Source organism: Aplidium turbinatum, chromosome 3, assembly GCF_918807975.1.
Source record: "Aplidium turbinatum chromosome 3, kaAplTurb1.1, whole genome shotgun sequence".
NCBI lineage: Eukaryota > Metazoa > Chordata > Ascidiacea > Aplousobranchia > Polyclinidae > Aplidium > Aplidium turbinatum.
Window position 1 is genome coordinate 40,748,247 of NC_137474.1, and position 20,634 is coordinate 40,768,880.

General features: G+C 39.0%; 1 protein-coding gene across 1 annotated transcript; it reads left to right on the forward strand.

Annotated features, from left to right (window-relative positions):
• The first annotated feature begins 1,650 nt into the window (after nucleotides 1–1,650).
• Nucleotides 1,651–16,277, forward strand: LOC145766988 (beta-taxilin-like). The gene is made up of 10 exons (XM_082578713.1): nucleotides 1,651–2,154; nucleotides 3,154–3,285; nucleotides 3,533–3,678; nucleotides 4,107–4,223; nucleotides 4,758–4,823; nucleotides 5,615–5,743; nucleotides 6,669–6,863; nucleotides 7,092–7,280; nucleotides 7,833–8,019; nucleotides 15,350–16,277. Exons 1-10 carry the CDS (start codon nucleotides 1,728–1,730, stop codon nucleotides 15,589–15,591), a joined length of 1,830 nt encoding a protein of 609 aa, XP_082434839.1. The 5' UTR covers nucleotides 1,651–1,727; the 3' UTR covers nucleotides 15,592–16,277.
• The last annotated feature ends 4,357 nt before the right edge of the window (nucleotides 16,278–20,634 follow it).

Genomic DNA, 20,634 nt, shown 5'->3' on the forward strand with positions numbered 1-20,634 from the left:
GCATACAGCGACCCAAACCGAAACCTTCGCTTCCTCCTTATAAATCTTTTACTTGTCTTCCTTACATAAGGGGGGTAACCGACAAAATTCAGCGTATCCTCAATGGCATAGGAATCAAGGTTGCGATGAAACCCTATCTGACAATAGGTAAATACCTTCCCTCGGCTAAAGACCCCATGAAAGAAGGTGAAGTTTCTGGATTGATCTACCAAGTTCCGTGTCATGACTGTGATTTAATCTGCATTGGACAGACAAACCGTGATCTTAAATCTAGAATCAACGAGCACCAAAGAGCTATTAAATTTCAACGTCCAGAGCATTCCGCTCTTTGCAAACATTCTATAAATTCAGACCATAAAATTACTTGGACCAACGCCACCATTCTTAAAACTGAAAAGGATTATACAAAAAGATTGTTCACAGAAAAATGGTACATAAACCAGAAGGCACAATATGCTCTTAACCAAAAAGATGGTCAGAATTTCCCCTCTGTGTACAAAAAATTACTTTAACTTTAGCTTCACCTTTTCCATTCTCAGTGCGTCTTCTCTACCATTGTTATTGCTAATCCCATTGTTTTCTGTCTTGTCTGATGTCTTTTTAACGTTTCTTGACAGTGGCCCAATAGATAGATAAATTTACGCTGTTGGAAAGTAGCCTACTGGTTTTAGGCATTCACTGCATTTAGTTTAACCTCTAGGTATCTTGTTGCGTGTTTTAATTCTGATTCTTGCTCCTTTACTCTATTCATTTTATCAGTATGTTTTTGTGTTGTGCCATCGTTGCTGAACAGGTTGTGTTAACCTGTTTTAGCCACCTTGATAAAGTCAGTCGTGCTGACTGACGAAACGTCGGAAATACAAAAGCTAGTTATCATTTTTAACATCACGAGGTAACCTAGTAAATAGTCACCAGAAGAACGCAAATTAATTTTATTATCACTGTTGTTTGTAACTGTTGAAAGTGAGGAATAAATTTGGCTACCACAGACTGTCGATCACTTAGGCTAAAGAAAAAACTTGAAGAGTATTTTTCTGTCAGTCAAAAAAAGCAAATGCAGCATGTCCAATTTATGAAAACAACCACGTAATTAATTATTAATGCAGCTATGTTTGTTTACTATTTTGGTACTGGCAAAGTTTCAATTTCGTTATTTGTCCCTGGTTTCTATAGCTTTTCTTACACCTTTAGTCTATAAAGTGTGTAGAAATTTTTTAAAACATTATGTATATATTTTCTTTGCATATTTCAACTAAATGTAGTGGTTGCAATAAAGCTAGCACCAAACACCAAATGGTTATTTAGTTATATAAGTTATAGTTATAGCGAAACCAAGTTTGAGGAAGTGGTGGAAAGGTTATTCACTTAATCTCTTATATATCTTTTTTAGTTTAATCTGAACTGAAATGGTTACCATTTCTCAATTGCACAAGTTGAAATTCCAAAATGAGAAGGAAATAATGCACCCTAGTAAAATACCCTTGTACATAGTACATACACCCTTGTACATAGCCTACTTTACTTTCAATAATTCAGTTTCATCTAAATAAGATGAGACTTTGTCTGTGAATGGAAAAGGTCTGTGAGGACGAGTTCCTTATCTGGCACTCTGGCAGCACCAACTCTAATCAGCTTTCCTTTGACCTGCAGTCTGCACACAAGTTTAAAAATTCAAATTTGCTAGGACAGGCAAAAAGTTTTGTTCTGTGCTTATTCACTATTTATTGATGCTTACGCTGAATCAAAATATAAATTCTTTGGTTAGATTCAGGTTAAATTTATTCAACATACTCATCAAATATATCTCAATTATGAGTGACAATGCTTGTGAAGAAAGGATTGGGACTGATGCTTTATCTGATTGTGCTTCAATGAAAAGTTTTACGGAAACTGATGTTTATGTTCTTTCATTGTCAAAAGATCCTGAAGAACGAGATGCTTCTACACAGGATGAGAATGAAGTAAAAAACCCATTTAAGTCGAAAGTTGTTGGCCATCCCTCAAATGAGATGCCAACAGCATCAAGCATGTTAAAAGGTTGTGGTGAGGGTGAACTCATACGACCTAAAACTCCTGAAAGTGATCTGTCCGTCTTGTCCACTTCATCCACCTCTTCCCCAGCAACACCGCGAGATCGAATTCCTCCATTAGTAGGTGTGATTTCAACAGATGTGTAGGTTAAAGTATTGTTGTTCGAAATGATGTGAGTTAATTACAAGCTTTGTTTAAAAAAATCCCAAGTACACTCAAAACTATTTCAATTTAGAGTGTTTTAAACCATTATGGAACTTTCAAACAACCTACTTTTCTTAAAATTTGTGAGTTAAAGTCTGACCACAATATAGTCTTCAACTCTTCATGTTATATTGGGTTTGTCTAACTCTAATGGTAAATATTGTTAAATAACCAAAAAACCTAATAAAACATTGATGACAATATTGTGATCAGACAAATTTTGGGCAAAGTTGGACTGATGGCTTGGTTGTTTTTTTTTTGCCAAGACTTTTCGGTCATTTGTCCGAAATGACTTGAAAAAATTCAGTCAATTTTATTTATTTCGGTCATTTTTAGTCATTTTTGGTCATATATAGTCAATTGACTACATATTTTTTCAGACATTTTGACCGAATTGACTATATATATTTTTTTTTGGACCATTTGCTAAAAAATCGGTCAATGATCGAAAAACCCCCCCAGACTGATGGTATATATATAATTATATATATATACCTTGAAAATATCATAATCTTGTTATGATTTTGCAACTAGCTACTCAATCAATCCTTGTTGTTCATCTTGTTAGATAAGTCAACAAACTTCAAATATCGCAAAATCGAGCAGTGATGATTTGATACTTTGGTGTAGTTATAAAATGCACTCTAAGGACTTTTTTCTGGTTGGGTTCAGTTGAATGGAGTTTTAAGTAAATATAATTTCCTTAAAGATCTCAGCACCTGCAGTTTCCAAACACTTGTTGCTACTTTTATAAAATACTTATATGATCACTGTATTCAAATTCAACCACTAAGTTTGTGTGGCAGAAAATCGCAAATAGTTTACAGAATTATTTCAGCTATATATTCTCGATCAGTATGGACAATACCACAACGACCAAGTGTGAAAAAAATTATTAAAAAAAGCGTTCTTTTTCAGGGATTGATGATTACTCCAGCTCTGCATCCACCTCAAGCACTCCGAGGGAAGGGTCCTCATCAGGTTCTCCATCCCCTGTTTCAGATGAAGTTGGAAGAATTTCCTCAAAGGACAAGTTACGAGTAACACTAGGTGAGAGATGCTGTCTTGACAGCTGATGAGTGAAAATCTATCACTTTCTATTTACAGAACTACCACAATCACAGCTGACACACTATTTAAAAGTGATTTGATTTAAGAGTGTCATTATAATATTTTTAAATTGCTTCATTCAAGTGTTATGAAATTTTTGTTATACATTATTTATATGAACATAAAACGATAAATATTAATCAACTACAAAAGTGTTCAATGAATATTTTCAAGCTTTTTTTCTTAGGTAAAGACATAAGTCTCATGATGCAAGCACTTAACAGTCTTCAAAGCCCAGAAGAAAAAATAGCTGCTCTGTGCAAGAAGTATGCAGATCTTCTTGACCAGCAAAAGCTACTTAAAAAGCAGCTAAAGATTAGTCAGAAAAACCAGGTAACACGATATTGCATTGATTTTGGTAATCCCGTTACAGTTCGTACATATGCTTTTTATTGAATGGCAGAAGGTTTGTGTTATTTTTTATTTATGTAGAACGATGATAACTAGCAAAGGACAAGTAATGTTTTATTATATCAATAACATTTTATTTTTCGTCAGGACAGTAACATCTCCTGAACAAAAAATGTAGTACTAGCTAAATTAAGCAATATGTCTGTTGTAAACTAGAAGAGCCACAAAACCCAAAAAATAATGTAATACTAGCCTACTGTTTTTCCATACTGCAATGTGCATTGTTAGAAGATTATTCTGGTGACAAGGTTTTGTTTTATTTAAAAGTTGTTATTTTTTGTAGTTATATAATTCGATTAAGATTTTATGCAACTCATCTAAGTCAGTACAATGCAAACTTTTGCTCTCAGACGCAAGCAGCCAAGGAGAAAGAGCAACTTCAAACGGAAGGTACGAAGACGTTGATAGCGAAGGCCAAGCTTGAAAGTCTTTGTAGAGAACTTCAAAAACACAATAAGGCCATCAAGGTGATTAACGACTTTATTTTGTAAGTCTGGACATTGGACGAGAAGGAAGGAAGTTAATTTTTGTAGTCCCTTTCACACATCAATAGTGTGCCCTCAGCTGGTTTCGAACCGACGACCTTTCGAGCTTGGGTCTGACGTTCTCACCGCTCGGCCACGTGTAGATCGACAACTATTAATGATTGTAGAGTAGAAGCATGAAAACTAACCCCAGGTGAAACCATCTCGATGACGTTGATCTGTTTGTGCTAGATAATTCGCGCCTTTTTTCAAATGTAAAGCTTTGGCAGAGAGTTGATTTGGCTGTTCCACTAACTTGCAAAACTAAACAGCATCACATGGTTAAACAACATCTTGTTTCTACTGTAGAAAAAGTATTGAAACTAATTGAATGTTTTCGTCTTTTACCTATAAGTGACACTTAAAAGTGTAACCTTGTGCTGAAGCCTGAAACTCCAAGTGATACTTTAGTAACGCAACAACTCATCTAGACTAGAGGAATATTTTCATTTTTTAAAAAATCCATTATTTCCACAGGATGAGAAATCTCAAAAATCGCAAGAAGAGGTTTCTTTAAGACAGAAAATGGCGGCGGAATTCCAAGTTAGTGTCATTTTACTTAGACTCACTGACTTTTTGGCATAGTTCGTAGCAAAATTTTATGAAGAAAAGAAATGTTTTACAATTTCTATCTTCACTAATTGTACAATTGGCTGGCTAGAAAGTGAAAAGCTATTTAAACAGCCAAATTCTCTATATATACAATAAATAAACTTTTGTATCCGGTTTTATACGAATATTTTTAAACGTGTTGAACTGTTCACACTTCAATTTATATTGCCTAAGTCTAGAATATGGTACATATACGTACGGGTACGGTATCCTGTAAGCGACCATACCCTTCTTGTAACTTCGCTATTTTTAACCGTTTTGTTTTTTACGAACCTGTATTTCTAATTTTTATAACTTGCATCCTGCTAGTTCCCAGACAGCAAATTAGCTCAGTGGATACGCGCCCGGCTCAAGATCACGCGGCACAAGTTCGACTCTCGGGTGTGCGCTTGAACAACGCATTTCAGGACTGCTCTCCATTCAGCGGCACCTAATGAATGGAATAATTCCCCGACAACAACACTTCAACAATCGGAAAACTTCACTCTGCCAATCTCGGTAACCAGGCCTGCGTCAAGAGCCTCTACAAGTATGCGAAACTACCAGGAATAACCAATCACGGCTTTGTCAGTCCGAGGATGAAGATCCAAAACCAATCAAAGCAACAGTCGTTTTTTACATTGATTCAGATGTCTGCGTCAATGCGATGCGAAGATAGCTTCAGTGGGTGTGTTTCTTAATTGAAAAATCCCCGTTGTTTCAAAGCGATATTATTTTCTAAGACAAATTTGGATCGCATTCAAAATCAGATGAAAACAGCTGTTGATGGAAGCAGTCAACTGCAATCTGAAAACGAACGTATCGGTGGCATGCTGAATGAAATTGTTGGGAAGTACCAAGCTAGAGAAGTTGTAAGTCTCATGATGGTTTGGAAAAGAATTCACAGCAGTTATTTTGACGTTGTTTGTTAGCTAGGCTTCTTTAAAGGGATACTAAAGGAAAAACCTCACTTGGCGATTTTCCACGTTCTTTGTGTTTAACATGCTACCATAAAACGATTTTCAATAAAATTTTGCCCCATTGCGGTCTGACCACCATTGCGCGCGTGCTTTTGTCAGAGCTTTCAAAACCAGAATGGGCGTGAGCAGCGAAGCGTGCGACTGTACAGTGTACAGTCTACGTAATAAAAGACGAGCAATCAGCTAATCACGCAACAGTTGTTACTGCCGGCGATTTAACTGTAGGCTGTGTATGTATGTACATCAAAACATCAGATTTCAACGTCAAAACATCAGACAGGTTGCTCAAAACCTCAGATCTGATGTTAAAACATCAGATGTTGTAACGTGGCTTTTGTTATTGCTGTCTTTTATGACGTATTCTCGAGCTGTGTTTGCACTTTTTGGTCATTTTGAAAAAAAATGAAACATTGGACTTTGGGCCTTGCCAGCGCCATTGAAAACAAATTTTTTTCGGTAATTTTTTTTGAAATGTATGGAATGTTCAGTTTACGCATTTTAATGCTTAATTCCCGTTTGAAAATTTCATTTAGTATGCCTTTAAGAAGTTGAATTTTATTATATTTGTGACAAGATTTTCAGATTCCCGATGAGGGTTTAGGTTAAGCCGAAAAACGTTCGACTTTTGAAACTATTTGTAAATTATAAAATATGTGAAATATATTCTTATAATGCTCAACCCTGTTGTGTTGTACTTGTTGTGCCTTGCCTGCCTGTGGTACAAGAAAGAGAATTCTCTCCCTTAATTACACTACTGTTCTTGACGCCATGTTGTTCAATATTTTATGAAAAATTCACTAAGTGGTCTTGTTTGCAGGCAATGGAAAACCTTGTTAAACAGCATCACCTTCAAGAAGAGTTAGTTACCGCTCAATTGAAGCAGACCGTTCAAAAGCAGATGGAAGAGAGAGAAAGAGATGCCCAAGAGAAACATAAACTCCTGGAACAGATTGTTGAACGAACGGTTTTATGCGAAGAAAAGTCAAAGCAGGAAATAGAGCTACGGACCCAAGTATGATTGTTGTCACAGAACTGCCATCTGTAAGCTAGCTGTCTGCGCATGACAAGTCTTCAGGCTCCACACGAAGATAAGTTACTGACTGTTTAGTCTCAAGTCTTGAAAATAAGCGTTTTTCTTTATATATAAAATCTTCCAAAGTTCTGACATCAACTTTTCGGACAGTGTAATCAAACTTTGTGGATGACCTGTTTAGTTAAACTGTATACATTTGCTTTAAAGCTTCAATATTATTCCGAGAAATTCGAAGACTTCCAGAGCACTTTGGAGAAAAGCAACGAAATTTTCGCGTCATTTCGATCTGAGATGGACAAGATGAATCAGAAGTTGAAACAAACTGAGAACCACCGATCCATGATCCAGAAGAAGTGGGAAGACTCCACCAAAGCATTGGCCGATACCGTAGATTATGTAAGGATCTTTGTAGGCTGCTGCTGATTAGCATGGATCTAGTTTTGTTTAAACTGTGGCATTTTGAACCTATATCGTTTTTTTAACTGATTTTCTTTGTGGAAGAGTATCAGTCATAGTTTTGACATTTCCTTCCCATGACTCCCTCGTCTCTAAGGCCTCGTGATCTGTTTTCTATATTTATTGGTCGTTTCTTTTACAGTGTTTGTGTTGACACGAGGCTAAGTTTGGGTTGCTGATAACAGTGATAAGGGTTCAATGAAAGATCAGTTGGCCCAATGTACGGTTTTACTTATTTTCTGTTAGATGAAATATAACACAAGCAATTACCAAATATCTCATCGTTAAGACATATTTTTCTATTCAGTTCTTAGTGTAACATAATGGAATACGTCCTAGGCGAAAAAAAAACACAAAATTTTGCTTTGGTCCTAAAATTGTTTGAGCAAATTTAGGGTGTGTGATCTAGCAAACCCCTGGGTCTCCTATCTGGTGTCATGTTGTCGAAAATTTTGCATGAATGATTTTCTTATGTTTCTTCCACTTGTATAGACGCAACAGTTAGAGGCCAAGCAGGCTCGCCTTGAGAGACTGAGCCGGGCATTACAAACTGAAAGGAACGACCTCGCTCAGCGGGTGCTTCAGCACGAAGGAAATGCCAAAAAGACTAAAGATGAAAGCAAGCGGAAAAAGAACCGGTCTGAAAAGTCAGGGAAGGACATTTCGATTAAATCCAAAGGTATGTATACACGAGTCAATATAAGGTTGAACCTCAAAAAAATTGATACAAAAGGTTTTTCAACGGATTCTTTTACCTATGGGCCTACTAAATAACATACTAAAAGTCTACCAAAATCGGACCTCCAGAAAAGGGTCATTTTCAAGATGGCGTCCACGATGGCCGCCGGGATGTTATATTGCCTATATCTCAATTGCTATTCAAGCTAGAAAGGCGGTTTAGGTGTCTATCCCTGGGTTTTCGGGGTCAATGAATCGAATTAAATAGGTTAAATTACGATAGGCTAATTATCTACTGAGATACGTATGATTGTATATAATATACAACCTGGGGGAGCCCGGGGACATTTCGGACGCAGTGATAGGCGAACATCAGACAGAGCAGAGCACGATATTAGCGAATTCACTTGAGGCTTGAGATAAACCGCAAACAAAATCATCTTGACTTCCATTATGTAACACGAACTTGAGAAAAGTGGTTTTCCAACATTTCAGTTTCTATACTTTTGGCAGCTTGATAAGCCGAATAGTGGTAAAATTTTCAGAGACAACTCCTCACTTTTTATCTGAATAAATTCCATATGTATTGGTGAAAAACGGTTTCCAGTACAATTTAAAATAAAACATTTTTTTGAAAACAAAATACTCGAAAATCCGTCCGTAGTATCCCCAATCTCCCCTAATAAGATGGAATTATCATAACAGCATATTACATGCGGCATAACAGGTACTATCAATACAGGCATCTAAGAAAAACTGCAACCAACAGGAGGCTCATACATGGCCTCCTACAGTAGATGAATATAGGGGATTAATCTGTTGTAAAGAATGGCGTACCATTAAAGTCTGGACACAGACACATTCAGAAAATCATCGGAATTACAACAGTAGGCTACAAAGGTACAGTAAATCGTAAACCAGGGTGATCAGCCCATTTGTTGTCTTATTGCCTACGGCTGTCTCTATTCATCATCTTCCGACTCGACTAGAAGAAACTTGTTATGTGGATTGTCACATTCTTGCAGTTGGCATGGTCCACATGCAGCGGTACATGGTAGTCCGTATCCTCTACAGGAGCAGCGGAGTGTCTTACAGGCAGTGGAGCAGTTGCAATGAATGACCTTCAAGAGACTGTCTGGAGCAGCCTTCATTTTTGACATAAGTGGGATGAGCCGATTCTTTTGCAGGTTCCACCCCCAATTCATGACATCCATACTCTCTGCTTTTCCCATCCAGACCATTATTTGGTAGTAAACTCGACGACAGTGAAATTGGGTAGCAGATTCAGTTGGTGGCAGACGCTCGGCCTTACAAATGATGAAGCAGAGACAACTTTCTTGCTGAAGGTGTTGTATCGCATTGTCGCAAGGGAATCTGTGCTCTGGCCATCAAAGAAGACAGCCATTACTTGGCACCCAAGGTCATCGATTATCTCTGTGGTCTGGTTTGGGGCAGTGAATGCTTTAGCACAAGACCGAAGAACAGGATCTCCATGCACAAGTTTCCGAAAAGCAGTCTTCTTGCCAACACCGAATATCCGAGACGTAGTGTCGTCGTGTGAGCGTCTGGGGCCGAGGGTCTATCCTTTCACCACCCCAGATTCACGATGTTCCCGGACTACACTGGAAGGCTACTAGAGAGCAGCCAGTCTTTGGTTTCATCATTGGTCACAACCAGTCATGGCATGGATAAATATCAACTCAGAACACAAGTCATGTCCAAAGATTTTTTCCAAACGGTTGATGTTGTATACTTTGGTACTGCCATCAGCTTTGGACTTGTCTGACCTTAAATAAAGGTCCTTACTATCTTCTTGTGCATAGTAAACAATTAACACAAGGAGATCGGTATCTTCTCCAATCAGCGTTGTTGTCTGGAGAAGAGATGTCTCCAGTGCGGCCTTTACAATTTCTACATCAGCATCCCCAGATGCATTTACCACGGTGCAATTTTATTTCCGAAGTTTATGCTGATTTTACCATCCCTATTGCCGGATGGTGAAATCAGCATATGACCGTGCTATTTCACCATAGCTTTGTCCACGCTGCCATGGTATGCAGTGAAGGAGTGAACCGCCATCAAGCGCGTGGCACTCCGCTTTTGGCACAGAATGTAGGATTGCATTACTTGCGTGATCACAGATCGCGTGTGCTAACTGTGGCTTATCAGCTTTTCGGAATACATGTCTCGATTCAAAGAGAGCAGGAGGGAAAGGACTAAGCTCGTAACAAATAACTTCCTCCAGTGATAGATGTCCAGCTTGGGAGACCACCATGAAGCGTTGAAAAAGAAGTGGTATCAGTGGTTCGATCAGGAGCGACCTTGATAGCAGATTTTTTTCCAAGGGTCCTGGCTTTATCCTTTCTACTGAATGAGTATGCGAATGCAGGTTGTCCTGTCATTTTTTGTAAGATTTTTTGTCCAACAGTCTCATATTCGTGCACGTTCACACTATCATCGGCTACAACACTAGTGACAACGTTCCTTAACGAAGCATCTTGCAAGAAAGGTGAACATACGACAAGTTTTGAACTGATCTTCTCCAGGTCAGCAGCGTCCCTTTTCATCCTTGCCTTTGTTGAATCCTTGTGCTGTTCAGATGTCGTAAATGACAAGTTTGTAAACTCTTGCATAGCGATGCCGATGTTGTATTCTGATGTTATGGACCAGGACAATGGACATGGTCCAAAGGGCTCTCTGCTTTTCATCCATTCCACTTCCGTGCGTCATACCCCCAGTGGTTTTCAACGACCTCATCAATGTCGTCTCGATGACGAGATCTGAGCTGAGGCCTGCCCAGAACTGGGTGCTGCGACGGATAACATGAAACAAGATCCCAACAAAAAGCCCCAGCTTTTAAAAACATCAAAAATACCGCTTGATTGTGTACAAAAAACGCCAAACTAGCCAAAGTCGGCGGGAAAATAGCACGCCTGGCAAAACTCTTGCAACTAACATGTTGCTCCAGGATGGTCAAAATAAAACTATGCAGCAAATATCGCGTCGATGGCGCGAAAAAATGTTGCTTTTTTTCATAACTAACTTTCTTAACACTATTAGCGTTTTAGCACAATATCCTAAAAATAGCAAAATGAAAGCCTATAAATTATGGTCCAAAAACCCTAGACTCAAAAATAAAACCACAGAAGTGCATTAAAAAAACAAGCTCTAGCAGTCCTGAGTGACTTTGCCTGAATAAATCTTTTTGACTTGAACAACGATAACTTTGCTTGCATTGTGATGCGACTATGCACGCATTCATGTAATTATGATGTCACAAGAACAAGAACAATCACAATTTGAATGCCACCATCTACCCAATAGGCAAACTTATTTAGAAATATATGCCGTACATTTCCTTGAAAATGACCCCTTTCTGGAGGTCCGATTTTGGTAGACTTTTAGTATGTTATTTAGTATGCCCATTGGTAACAGAATCCGTTGAAAAACCTTTTGTATCAATTTTTTTGGGGTTAGGTGCCTTTTTTCCGTATATTGACTCGTCTAGTAGGCTAGAGTGGCCAAAAAAAATTGAAATTTTTTATTTTTGTTTGCACACCCTCTCATTTGAGGAGAATTCATGAAAAAATGACACTGAAAATTTGAAGTGAATCCGACAAGAGGAAGTGCTCTCCCACCGACCTCTAAATTTGCTTTCTTTGGCATAATTCGTCAAAATTCCTTGAATATGTGACGTAATTCTTTTTTGACTTATCTACATTGCAGTTGCAGCATTTTTTGTGTTAACCATTGTTTTACTCTGAATTTATGATACAATAAGTGTTTCCACATGCAGAAAAACATAAATAATACACAAAATAGATCACATTAACAAGCATTTGATATGAAATTAAATGCACTAAACTTTAGCGAAAACCGCATAAAAGTACGTTCACCAGTCACGATCGCAACGCTTCAGGTGACAACACATTGCCCAGAAAAGCAAAAGAAATGTTTGTAAAGAGTCAAGCCATTGATTTTATTTAATGGAGCTGTTGGCATGTTGGCTTTTACTTGCACTTGTTGGAAGCAGCTTTCTGTGGTGCTCGACCACCTGATAGAGAAGCTGGCGCTGTTGTTCATTTTCTGTAAGGACTTCATTGAAGTCAGTAGCTAATTTGACTGCCCAGTGCTCGCTCTGCACAATCATTGACGACTTTGAGATCATGGCATGCAAAATATAGCAGCCTTCGATTAAATGCCTGCTGCACGACAGTGATAGCTCCAGCGTGGATTCCAGTATTGCGTGATGTCGTGTCAAAACAAAATGCAGCTAAATGCTCTGCTACAACTCGTGTATGAATTCCACTACTTTTTGGCCGATTAGTGATCCCGTCCCAACAGGCAGCTTCGGAATGCCAAGCAGTATCTCAACATGCATACCAGAAATTACAATGGCCAAAGAGTCGCACTTTGTGCCAGTGGTATTAGTCAAATGTTTACCATGAAAATGAGCAACAAGTGGAACTGTTGGTTTAAATTTTTGCCGCACTGCTGCTGCCAGGCTTTCACGTGAGGTGTTTCGAGCATTCATGACAGAGGAATGTGACATTGTCAATTCATTTATATCAATTCCAGCTGCAGCAAGAGCAGGAGTGACGATCATCATTGCTTGACGACATCTTGACTTGACAATGTTATAGTTCTGTTCAGTGCTGCATTAAACAGTGGATTATCGATAATGCAGTGTTTTGGTAATGGCTGCTCCTACTGGGTTTTCTTTTGTTTTGGTGTTATTTGGATTTACGGTGCAAACAGTGGGTCACTGGAAGAATCTTCATCATCTGCTGATCATTTTCAGATGAGAAAGCAGCAGCACTTGATGGTACTGGATCAATGCGATTTCTGTTGCGTCTCTGTTCATCATCTTTGCGCTTTCTATACTTTGCAGCAGCTTGCCGATGCATTGGGTCCTCTGTTGTCATCAGTATCGGTCATGCACCACATTGGTCTATCAAAAACTGGCAGTCTTCTGGTATTGTTGTGCGGCATTCCCAGTTAGCATGTGCAATATCAAATAATGCACTTAAGCTCTGGGTGAAGTCAGCTTCTGAGGTCATCTGGCAAGCTGGATTTCGCCTCCCTTTGTGCTTTGATTCTCCTATAAGGTCTTGATGGATGCGTTTTAGTTTGGTAACAACGTGAGTCTTTGCAGTGGTAGCGGTATTAGCTTTCATTCACAAGAACTGTGCTGTAAGCAAGTGGCAGTGTAACCTTATTGATCTTCATCTCGTAGTAGAGGTGGTGAAGAACCACACCCCATACAGGCAGCTGACATGGCCCCTCAAGAGAGTCAACACTAGAGAGTGGGTGTCCATTTGTTGACTCTCTTGAGGGCCATGTCAGCTGCCTGTATGGGGTGTGGTTCTTCGCCGTCTCTGCTACGAGATGAAGGTCAATAAGATTACACTGCCACTTGCGTACAGTGCAGTTGCAGGTGAAGTAATATTAACTACTACCATCTATGCCACTTTTTAGTTTGCAGCACCTTTATCAATATCTGCCCCTACAAATGACCTAGCAATGTTTCAGCTCACAGAGGATTATAAAGAGGTTGACAATGCAATTTCTCAAGTGGCAGAAAAAAGTTGAGGTTGCGCTTGTGGTACATCAGTGAGGATCTTGCTGCACTGCCTTTATTCAGTGATAATAACACAGATGATGAAAAAAAGGCAATCGTTAATGCTCTTAAGAAAGACCCATTTCCCGAAGATGTTCGTCGTGTTGCCCCAAACAAAATTGTCAAGTTTCAACGTCTCTCTTTGGCACAGTTTGTAACACAGCGTTCACTTAACCTTTTCGAGTCACTGCTTCTGTCGACACATGGCATGATCTTGATGATTATAAAGAAGCATGCAAAGTTCGGCGTCATCTCATAGCCGTCAATGATTGTGCAGAGCGGGCACTGGGCAGTCAAATTAGCTACTGACTTCAATAAAGTCCTTACAAAAAATAAACAACAGCGCCACTGCGCCAGCTCCTCTATTAAGTGGTCGAGCACCACAGAAAGCTGCTTCCAACAAGTGCAATAAAGTCAACCAATGGCTTGACTCTTTACAAACATTTCTCTTGCAATTTCTGGGATTTCTGGGCAATGTGTTGTCACCTGAAGCGTTGCGATCGTGACTGGTGAACGTAGTTTTATGCGGTTTTAGCTAAAGTTTAGTGCATTTAATTTCATACCAAACGCTTGTTAATGTGATCTATTTTGTGTATTATTTATGTTTTTCTGCATGTGGAAACACTTATTGTATCATAAATTCAGAGTAAAACAATGGTTAACACAAAAATGCTGCAACTGCAATATATAGATAAGTTAAAAAAGAATTACGTCACATATTCAAGGAATTTTGACGAATTATGCCAAAGAAAGCAAATTTAGAGGTCGGTGGGAGAGCACTTTCTCTTGTCGGATTCACTTTAAATTTTCACAGTGTCATTTTTTCATGAATCCTCCTCAAATGAGAGGGTGTGCAAAAAAAAACAAAAAATTTCACGTTTTTTTGGCCACCCTAATGTAGGCTACGTCGGGTAAATTGCTGTTGGATTTCGTGCTGTTGAAATGAAATCTTTTCACTCAGTTGACTACATTGTCGGTATATTGTTGGCTCTTCAATACCGAAAACCAATCTTTTAAGGCATCATTAATTATATGAGCTACGGTTACACCACCCGTTCATTTTTAGAAGTACAATGATTGTAACCGTGATATTTCTAACTTTTATTTGCCTTGTGCAGGCTTACATTCAATAGTCGCAGATTTAAATTAGGCTACGTGGACGGGAAGCGTATTTGTATTCTGCAGGGCGCTGCAGCAGATGGAGTGTTACCTGTATGTGACATTGTGAGCGTTCTTGAAACATTTCTGATAAAGAAAATTAAGTGAATGTTTCGCAATCGATAGCGTGGCCTAGCGGATTAGAGTTAGGGAGGCAGTGATTTGGATAACGTGGGTTCGATTCCCACTTTTGCCATTGCTCTTTTTTTCTGTAATTACCCAACAAAGTTCAAAGCAAAAATCAACTCTCTGGCTGAGTGCTAGAAGGGTCACAATAACTGTAGTCAGCTGGTTCGTTGGGAAAATTGTCCTATGTTAAAGTGTCTACCGTTTTCACTCCATCTGCTGCAGTAACCTACCGATCACAGATATGCGGACAGGAAGGCAAGGAAGCCAATCTTCATGTCCACGTTCAGTCGCGAATGACGCAGCCACATGCTCTTGAGAGGTGTCGAACCAGCAATCGGCTGTGCAGCTATGATACTGTATTTCTAACTTACACAATATGAACGTATTTTGCGCAATCTTACCAAAGATGTTTTTAAATCTTCAGAAAAATCATCAAATGCGTCTATTGAAAAGCACAATCATGAAAATAACAAAATTAAACAAGAAGTGGTGGAGTCAGCAAAAAACAACCCCGCGAAAAAAGGTGAGACTAACGAGATCCTGCCGGAAGAAACCGCAAATTCCGAATCATCGACGATCCAGAGCAAAGATCCTTCATCATCCTCTCTTCCAACTCCTAATCTCGATCCTCCTCCACAAAAAGAAATTGCTGAAGTTGGCAACTAAATCCTATCTTTTCCAAAAGTCCCATCCCCCACAAAAGTTCCTACGTTTGGCATCACCATAAACTTTTCAAATATCATATGACGCCGGTTGCGTATTATGACGTTTTTGTGAATACATATCACGCAAAACGACTGTTTTGCCAACAAAAGCCCCGTTTGATGTTAGCACAGCCTGCAATTCGACGTAGTAGCAATTCGACGTAGCTGAGTATTAATTAAATGGAACTCAAATAGACAGAACTGACCACGATAAAGTTGCTTTTTATGTCAACCTATGCGATGAAGTATTTTTCCACATAGTTCACTATAGTAAAAGGCAGGAAAACTTATATGTTGAAATAATGGATCGCTACAGAAAATTGAACCATTTTAACCCATGCGTAATTTCCTAAAGAATTGTACTTTTCCATTTAAACTGTTGAAATAAGAAAAAGGGAACTGATAATATAAAATGATTTGTTCGCATTTGGCGAGAGCTCACTCACATCCAACCAGCTCAATCAAAGAGTCGGACCAGCTCAGCTCAGAAAACGTTAAATTGATTGTTTAGATAAAATGTAATAATTCGTAATAATGTTTCCCTGTTCTGTAATTTCACTATTCTGTAATGTTTAAATTCAATTTGTGTTAGAGACCTACAATATTATATGAACACCTTCTGATAACTTAAAATTATAATTCGAATAACAATTGTGTGGAAATTAGTTCATGGAGTCAGATAGATAAATTAGATAGATAGAACTTTCATCAAGCAGTTAGACAGCCTTAATAATAAATTCAACTTATAAACAAACATTAAACCTCAAATAAACTAATAATCGTTACCACATTTTTATAAGTTAAGTAAATAAAGAGTCACCACACACACTTCGTTGCCTAGCAATGTATCGACACTACACCCAGTGATCCACTATCCTAAGTTGCTTTTAAGAAAGTTCATACACAAAGCTACGCGTACAATTGCAGTGTCAATTTTGGTTTTCAATGTTTATCCTCGGACTGACAAAGCCTTGATAGGTTATTTCTGGGAGTTTGGCATACCTGCTTGTAGAGGCTTTTGACGCAGGCCCGGTCGCATTTTTTTCCCACAAACTTTATGTTACTTCGCATAAATCTTTCGCCTTATGTTCGTGAGGACAATGGTTCGACGCCCATCGAAGTGAGTTTTTTTCTTTAAATTTTGCGGTGCACAAAAGCTTTTCAAAAAAAGCAGGGTTAGGGTTAATTCTTAGTCAGTTCGGAAAATCTTACTCATAGAGTGACCAGAATCAATTTCTTTTCTCAACTTGGCTGGACTAGGTGTGTCTCCAGGCTACGTTATTTTTCAAGTTCAATGTTTAGAGTTGGACCTGGAGGGCGAAAATTAGCTGCTGACTTTGAAAACCGCGCGAAAATAATGAGTCGGGGAAAACAGTTATCAGTACGCGCGCCTCGCGGTAACCAGCAATGGCTACACTTACAGAAATATGCAAATGAGACAAAAAGTTCGTGGAAAAAAAATTTGCGGCCCGGTCAGTGGTCACCGAAATTGGCAGAGTGTAGTTTCCGATTGTTGAAGTGTAATTGCCGAGAAATTATTCCATCTATTAGGCTAGGTGCCGCTGAATGGAGAGCAGTACTTAGAATGCGTTGCTCAAACGCACACTCCGAGAGTTGAACCAGCACAGCTTGATTTTAAAGCTTCTTCGTTCACGAAGTCACGCGCTAACCCAGCGTTTCTCAAAGTGGGCGAAATCGCCCCCCTGGGGGCGATTTCGATCGCTAGGGGGGCGAAAAAATCAAAGGGGGCGATCGGAGGGCAAAAACACTAGAAGGGGGCGAATTTGTCAAACCACCGATAACAGTCCAACGCACAAACCATTTACTGCAAATAAATCAATCCAACTTGACCGACGATGTATCGCTGCTGCTTGGATATGTGCGTTTTGTTCATAATATGAGAACTCAAAAAGAAATTATTTTTGCGCTCAGTCTTCCTACAGATATTCGGGCATCAAGCATCTTTAATGCAGTGAAAAACTTTTACGAAGAGAAGGGGATTTCTTTGAAGAATATTCTACAATGCACAACTGATGGTGCTCCGGCAATGATTGGAAAGCATGGAGGTTCATTGCACTGACGAAAAGAGCAATTTCTGGACTTATTGCAATACATTGTGTAATTCACCGTCAGCATTTGGTTGCCCGTAATCTCAGTCCTGAACTGCATGAATCACTGAATATTATGATAAAATGCGTCAACAAGATAACAGCGCATGCTTTCACCACAGATTATTTCGTTCACTTTGTTGCCGAAATGATGAACAATTTGAATGTCTTTTATTGTATACCGCGGTAAAATGGCTTTCAAAAGGTGCTTGTTTGAGCCGCTTTTATGCCCTTTTTGTTTTAGTTATCGAATTCCAATCGAGCGCTGACGCGACATTAGCTGAAGATGTGATGCCCTTAAAGAATGACATCGCACATTTGGCGGACATTTTCAATGCCATAAACGAAGTAAACAAAAAGCTTCAGGCAGAAATGATAACTCTCATCAAGTGCAAAAGCGTGATTACCTCATTTATTTCAAAGCTAGGCTATCTCTATTCAAACAAAATTTGGATCAAAAGGTCTTAACTCAGTTTCCAAATTTGAGCGAGAATGTTATTACAGAAGAACAACGCCAAAAATACTGCACAGAATTTAGACATGCTTCATAAAGACATGAAACTTCGCTTTGCAGATCTCGTGGACCTCCAATATGTTCCAAACTGGGTGGTACAACCATTCTCTACCAAACCCACAGACATAGGCCTACTGTAGAATAGAACTTCAAGAGCATTTCATTGATATGCAAACAGACGATGAGTCAAGAGTGAAATTGAAAAATGATTGATACGATTTGTTTTGGTGCCAGGTTGCTGGCAAATATAAGCTTCTGTGGAAAGAAGCTAGAATGTGGATTTTGTCGTTTCCTAGGCTACTTCATATATGGTTGAAAAGGGGTTTTCGGCAGTGACCTTGATGCTTTCAAAGCAAAGAAATCGCTTGCTAGTGCATAAATGGGATGATCTTCGACTCTATCTTACGAAGATGTCGCCAAACATTTCAAAACTTTGTAAAAGTCGCCAAGCTCATCCATCCCATTGAACAATGAACATTATCATGTTACTGTCAATTTCGTTAATTAAATTCCCAAAACTAAATTTCTCTATCACTCTATTGTCAATGTTTATTTTACTTGACAAAATTAGGGGGGCAAAATTTTATTTCAATAACGAAAAGGGGGCGATGGACTAAAAAAGTTTGAGAAACACTGCGCTAACCTGTTTCCTGCTCCACAATCAATGCTCCAATGAAAACGTAACCTACGTATGTCGTATAATCGTGGTGTCAGAATTGGAAAGTGTGGTAATCGAAATTTAGCCTTTCACTAAAATTTTTGATAATTGTTATCGATTACACACTTATTGCTGCATGTAGGCTACCAACAGTGGATCGGTCAATAGACAAATTGGACGAAGATACTATACGCGGATGATTTGGTTTTGTTGAGTGACACAATGGAAGACCTGAGAGAGAAATTTGAGATGTGGAAGAAGTCACTTCATTGTAAAGGTATGCGTGTGAACATCAAAAAGACAAAGGTCGTAATAAGTGGAACGGAAGGGGAAATCACAATGAGCAAAATTGACTCATGTGGTGGGACCGTTCAAATATTACGTTACGTTATCGAGAGGGAGAGGGGGTTTATGAAAAGCGTTACGTTAGCGTCACATCGGGGGGGAGGGGGTTCAAGCAAAACGTTACGTAACGCTTACGGTACGGTAGTTTATTTGTGCTGGGCTGGTATCGTCGTTTGGATACTAAATTAAGCTGAAATCATATCCAACAGCACCAACAAAATCTCTATCAAGTATCAACTACGGTCAGGGGCGCCGGAACGATTTTTGACTGGGGGGGGCAAGATTACGAAAAAAGAGCACTTTTTTTTTACTAAAAGGCAAATTTTTTTCAAGTTTTAAGATAAGATAGCCTATAGCGATAATGCTAATCTATCAGCTCACTATGTATTGAGTAATGATAACATACAAGTGTCCAGTATACAAAAAAGGGCATCATGCTATGTCAGCGTGGTCCAACTACTTTTGACTTAGGCTACGGGCCACTTTGCAAAAACGCGACAACTTGCGGGCCATTTCCAATAAAATGATAGTGGTGCGTAATCGAAATTGTTAAACAATAGCAAATAGAAATTTATCGCAAATCTCTATCAGTGAGATGCCTGTGGTCGAGATTTTTCTGATACTATCGTTTCCACATCAATTTCAATGTTAGTGGTAGCAAGTCGGAGACTATCTTCCAGTGTTTTGTCTATCATTCGATTTCTGTTTTTAGACTTGACTTGCTTAGACTTGATAGCAAGAATTGGTTGCACTGAAGTTTGCAGAGTTCGAGCTGAAGTTCTGGTAGCTGTGTTTCCACATTAACATCCATAGGATTGTTATACAAATGGAGATTAGGTTGCGACAGCATCATTGCGATACAATGATGCTGTCGCAATTATTGAATTATGCTAAATTTCTGACTGTTGCTCAATAGCCAGTATTAGGGTTCCAATTTAAAAGATACATAACATGAAAACTGTGGAATATTTAAAGGAAACAAAAACGTCCGGAACACGAGGTTCATATCAGCCTTTAAGAAGCCCAGTTGTACTGACGAAACCTGGCAGGTTGAAACAGTATAGGCCCTGCTGTCTACAACTTTGAATTAAATTTTTTTATACTTTTTATCTAAATGCTATACTTGTTCTAATTGAAATTACTTTCTGTAACATAAATACAAATTAAATCAATACTGTGAAAGCTCGCGGGCCACAAAAATTCTATCCGCGGGCCGCATGCGGCCCGCGGGCCTGTAGTTGGACCACGCTGTGCTATGTTATAATGATGTAACCTACTGTCAAGCCTAAAAGCAGCCTGCGGCTATGGCCGCTAAGTAGTGCTTGAATGACCGACGATGCTACCTCCTCAATCGACCAAGTTTGGCCGCCGGTCTCTTCT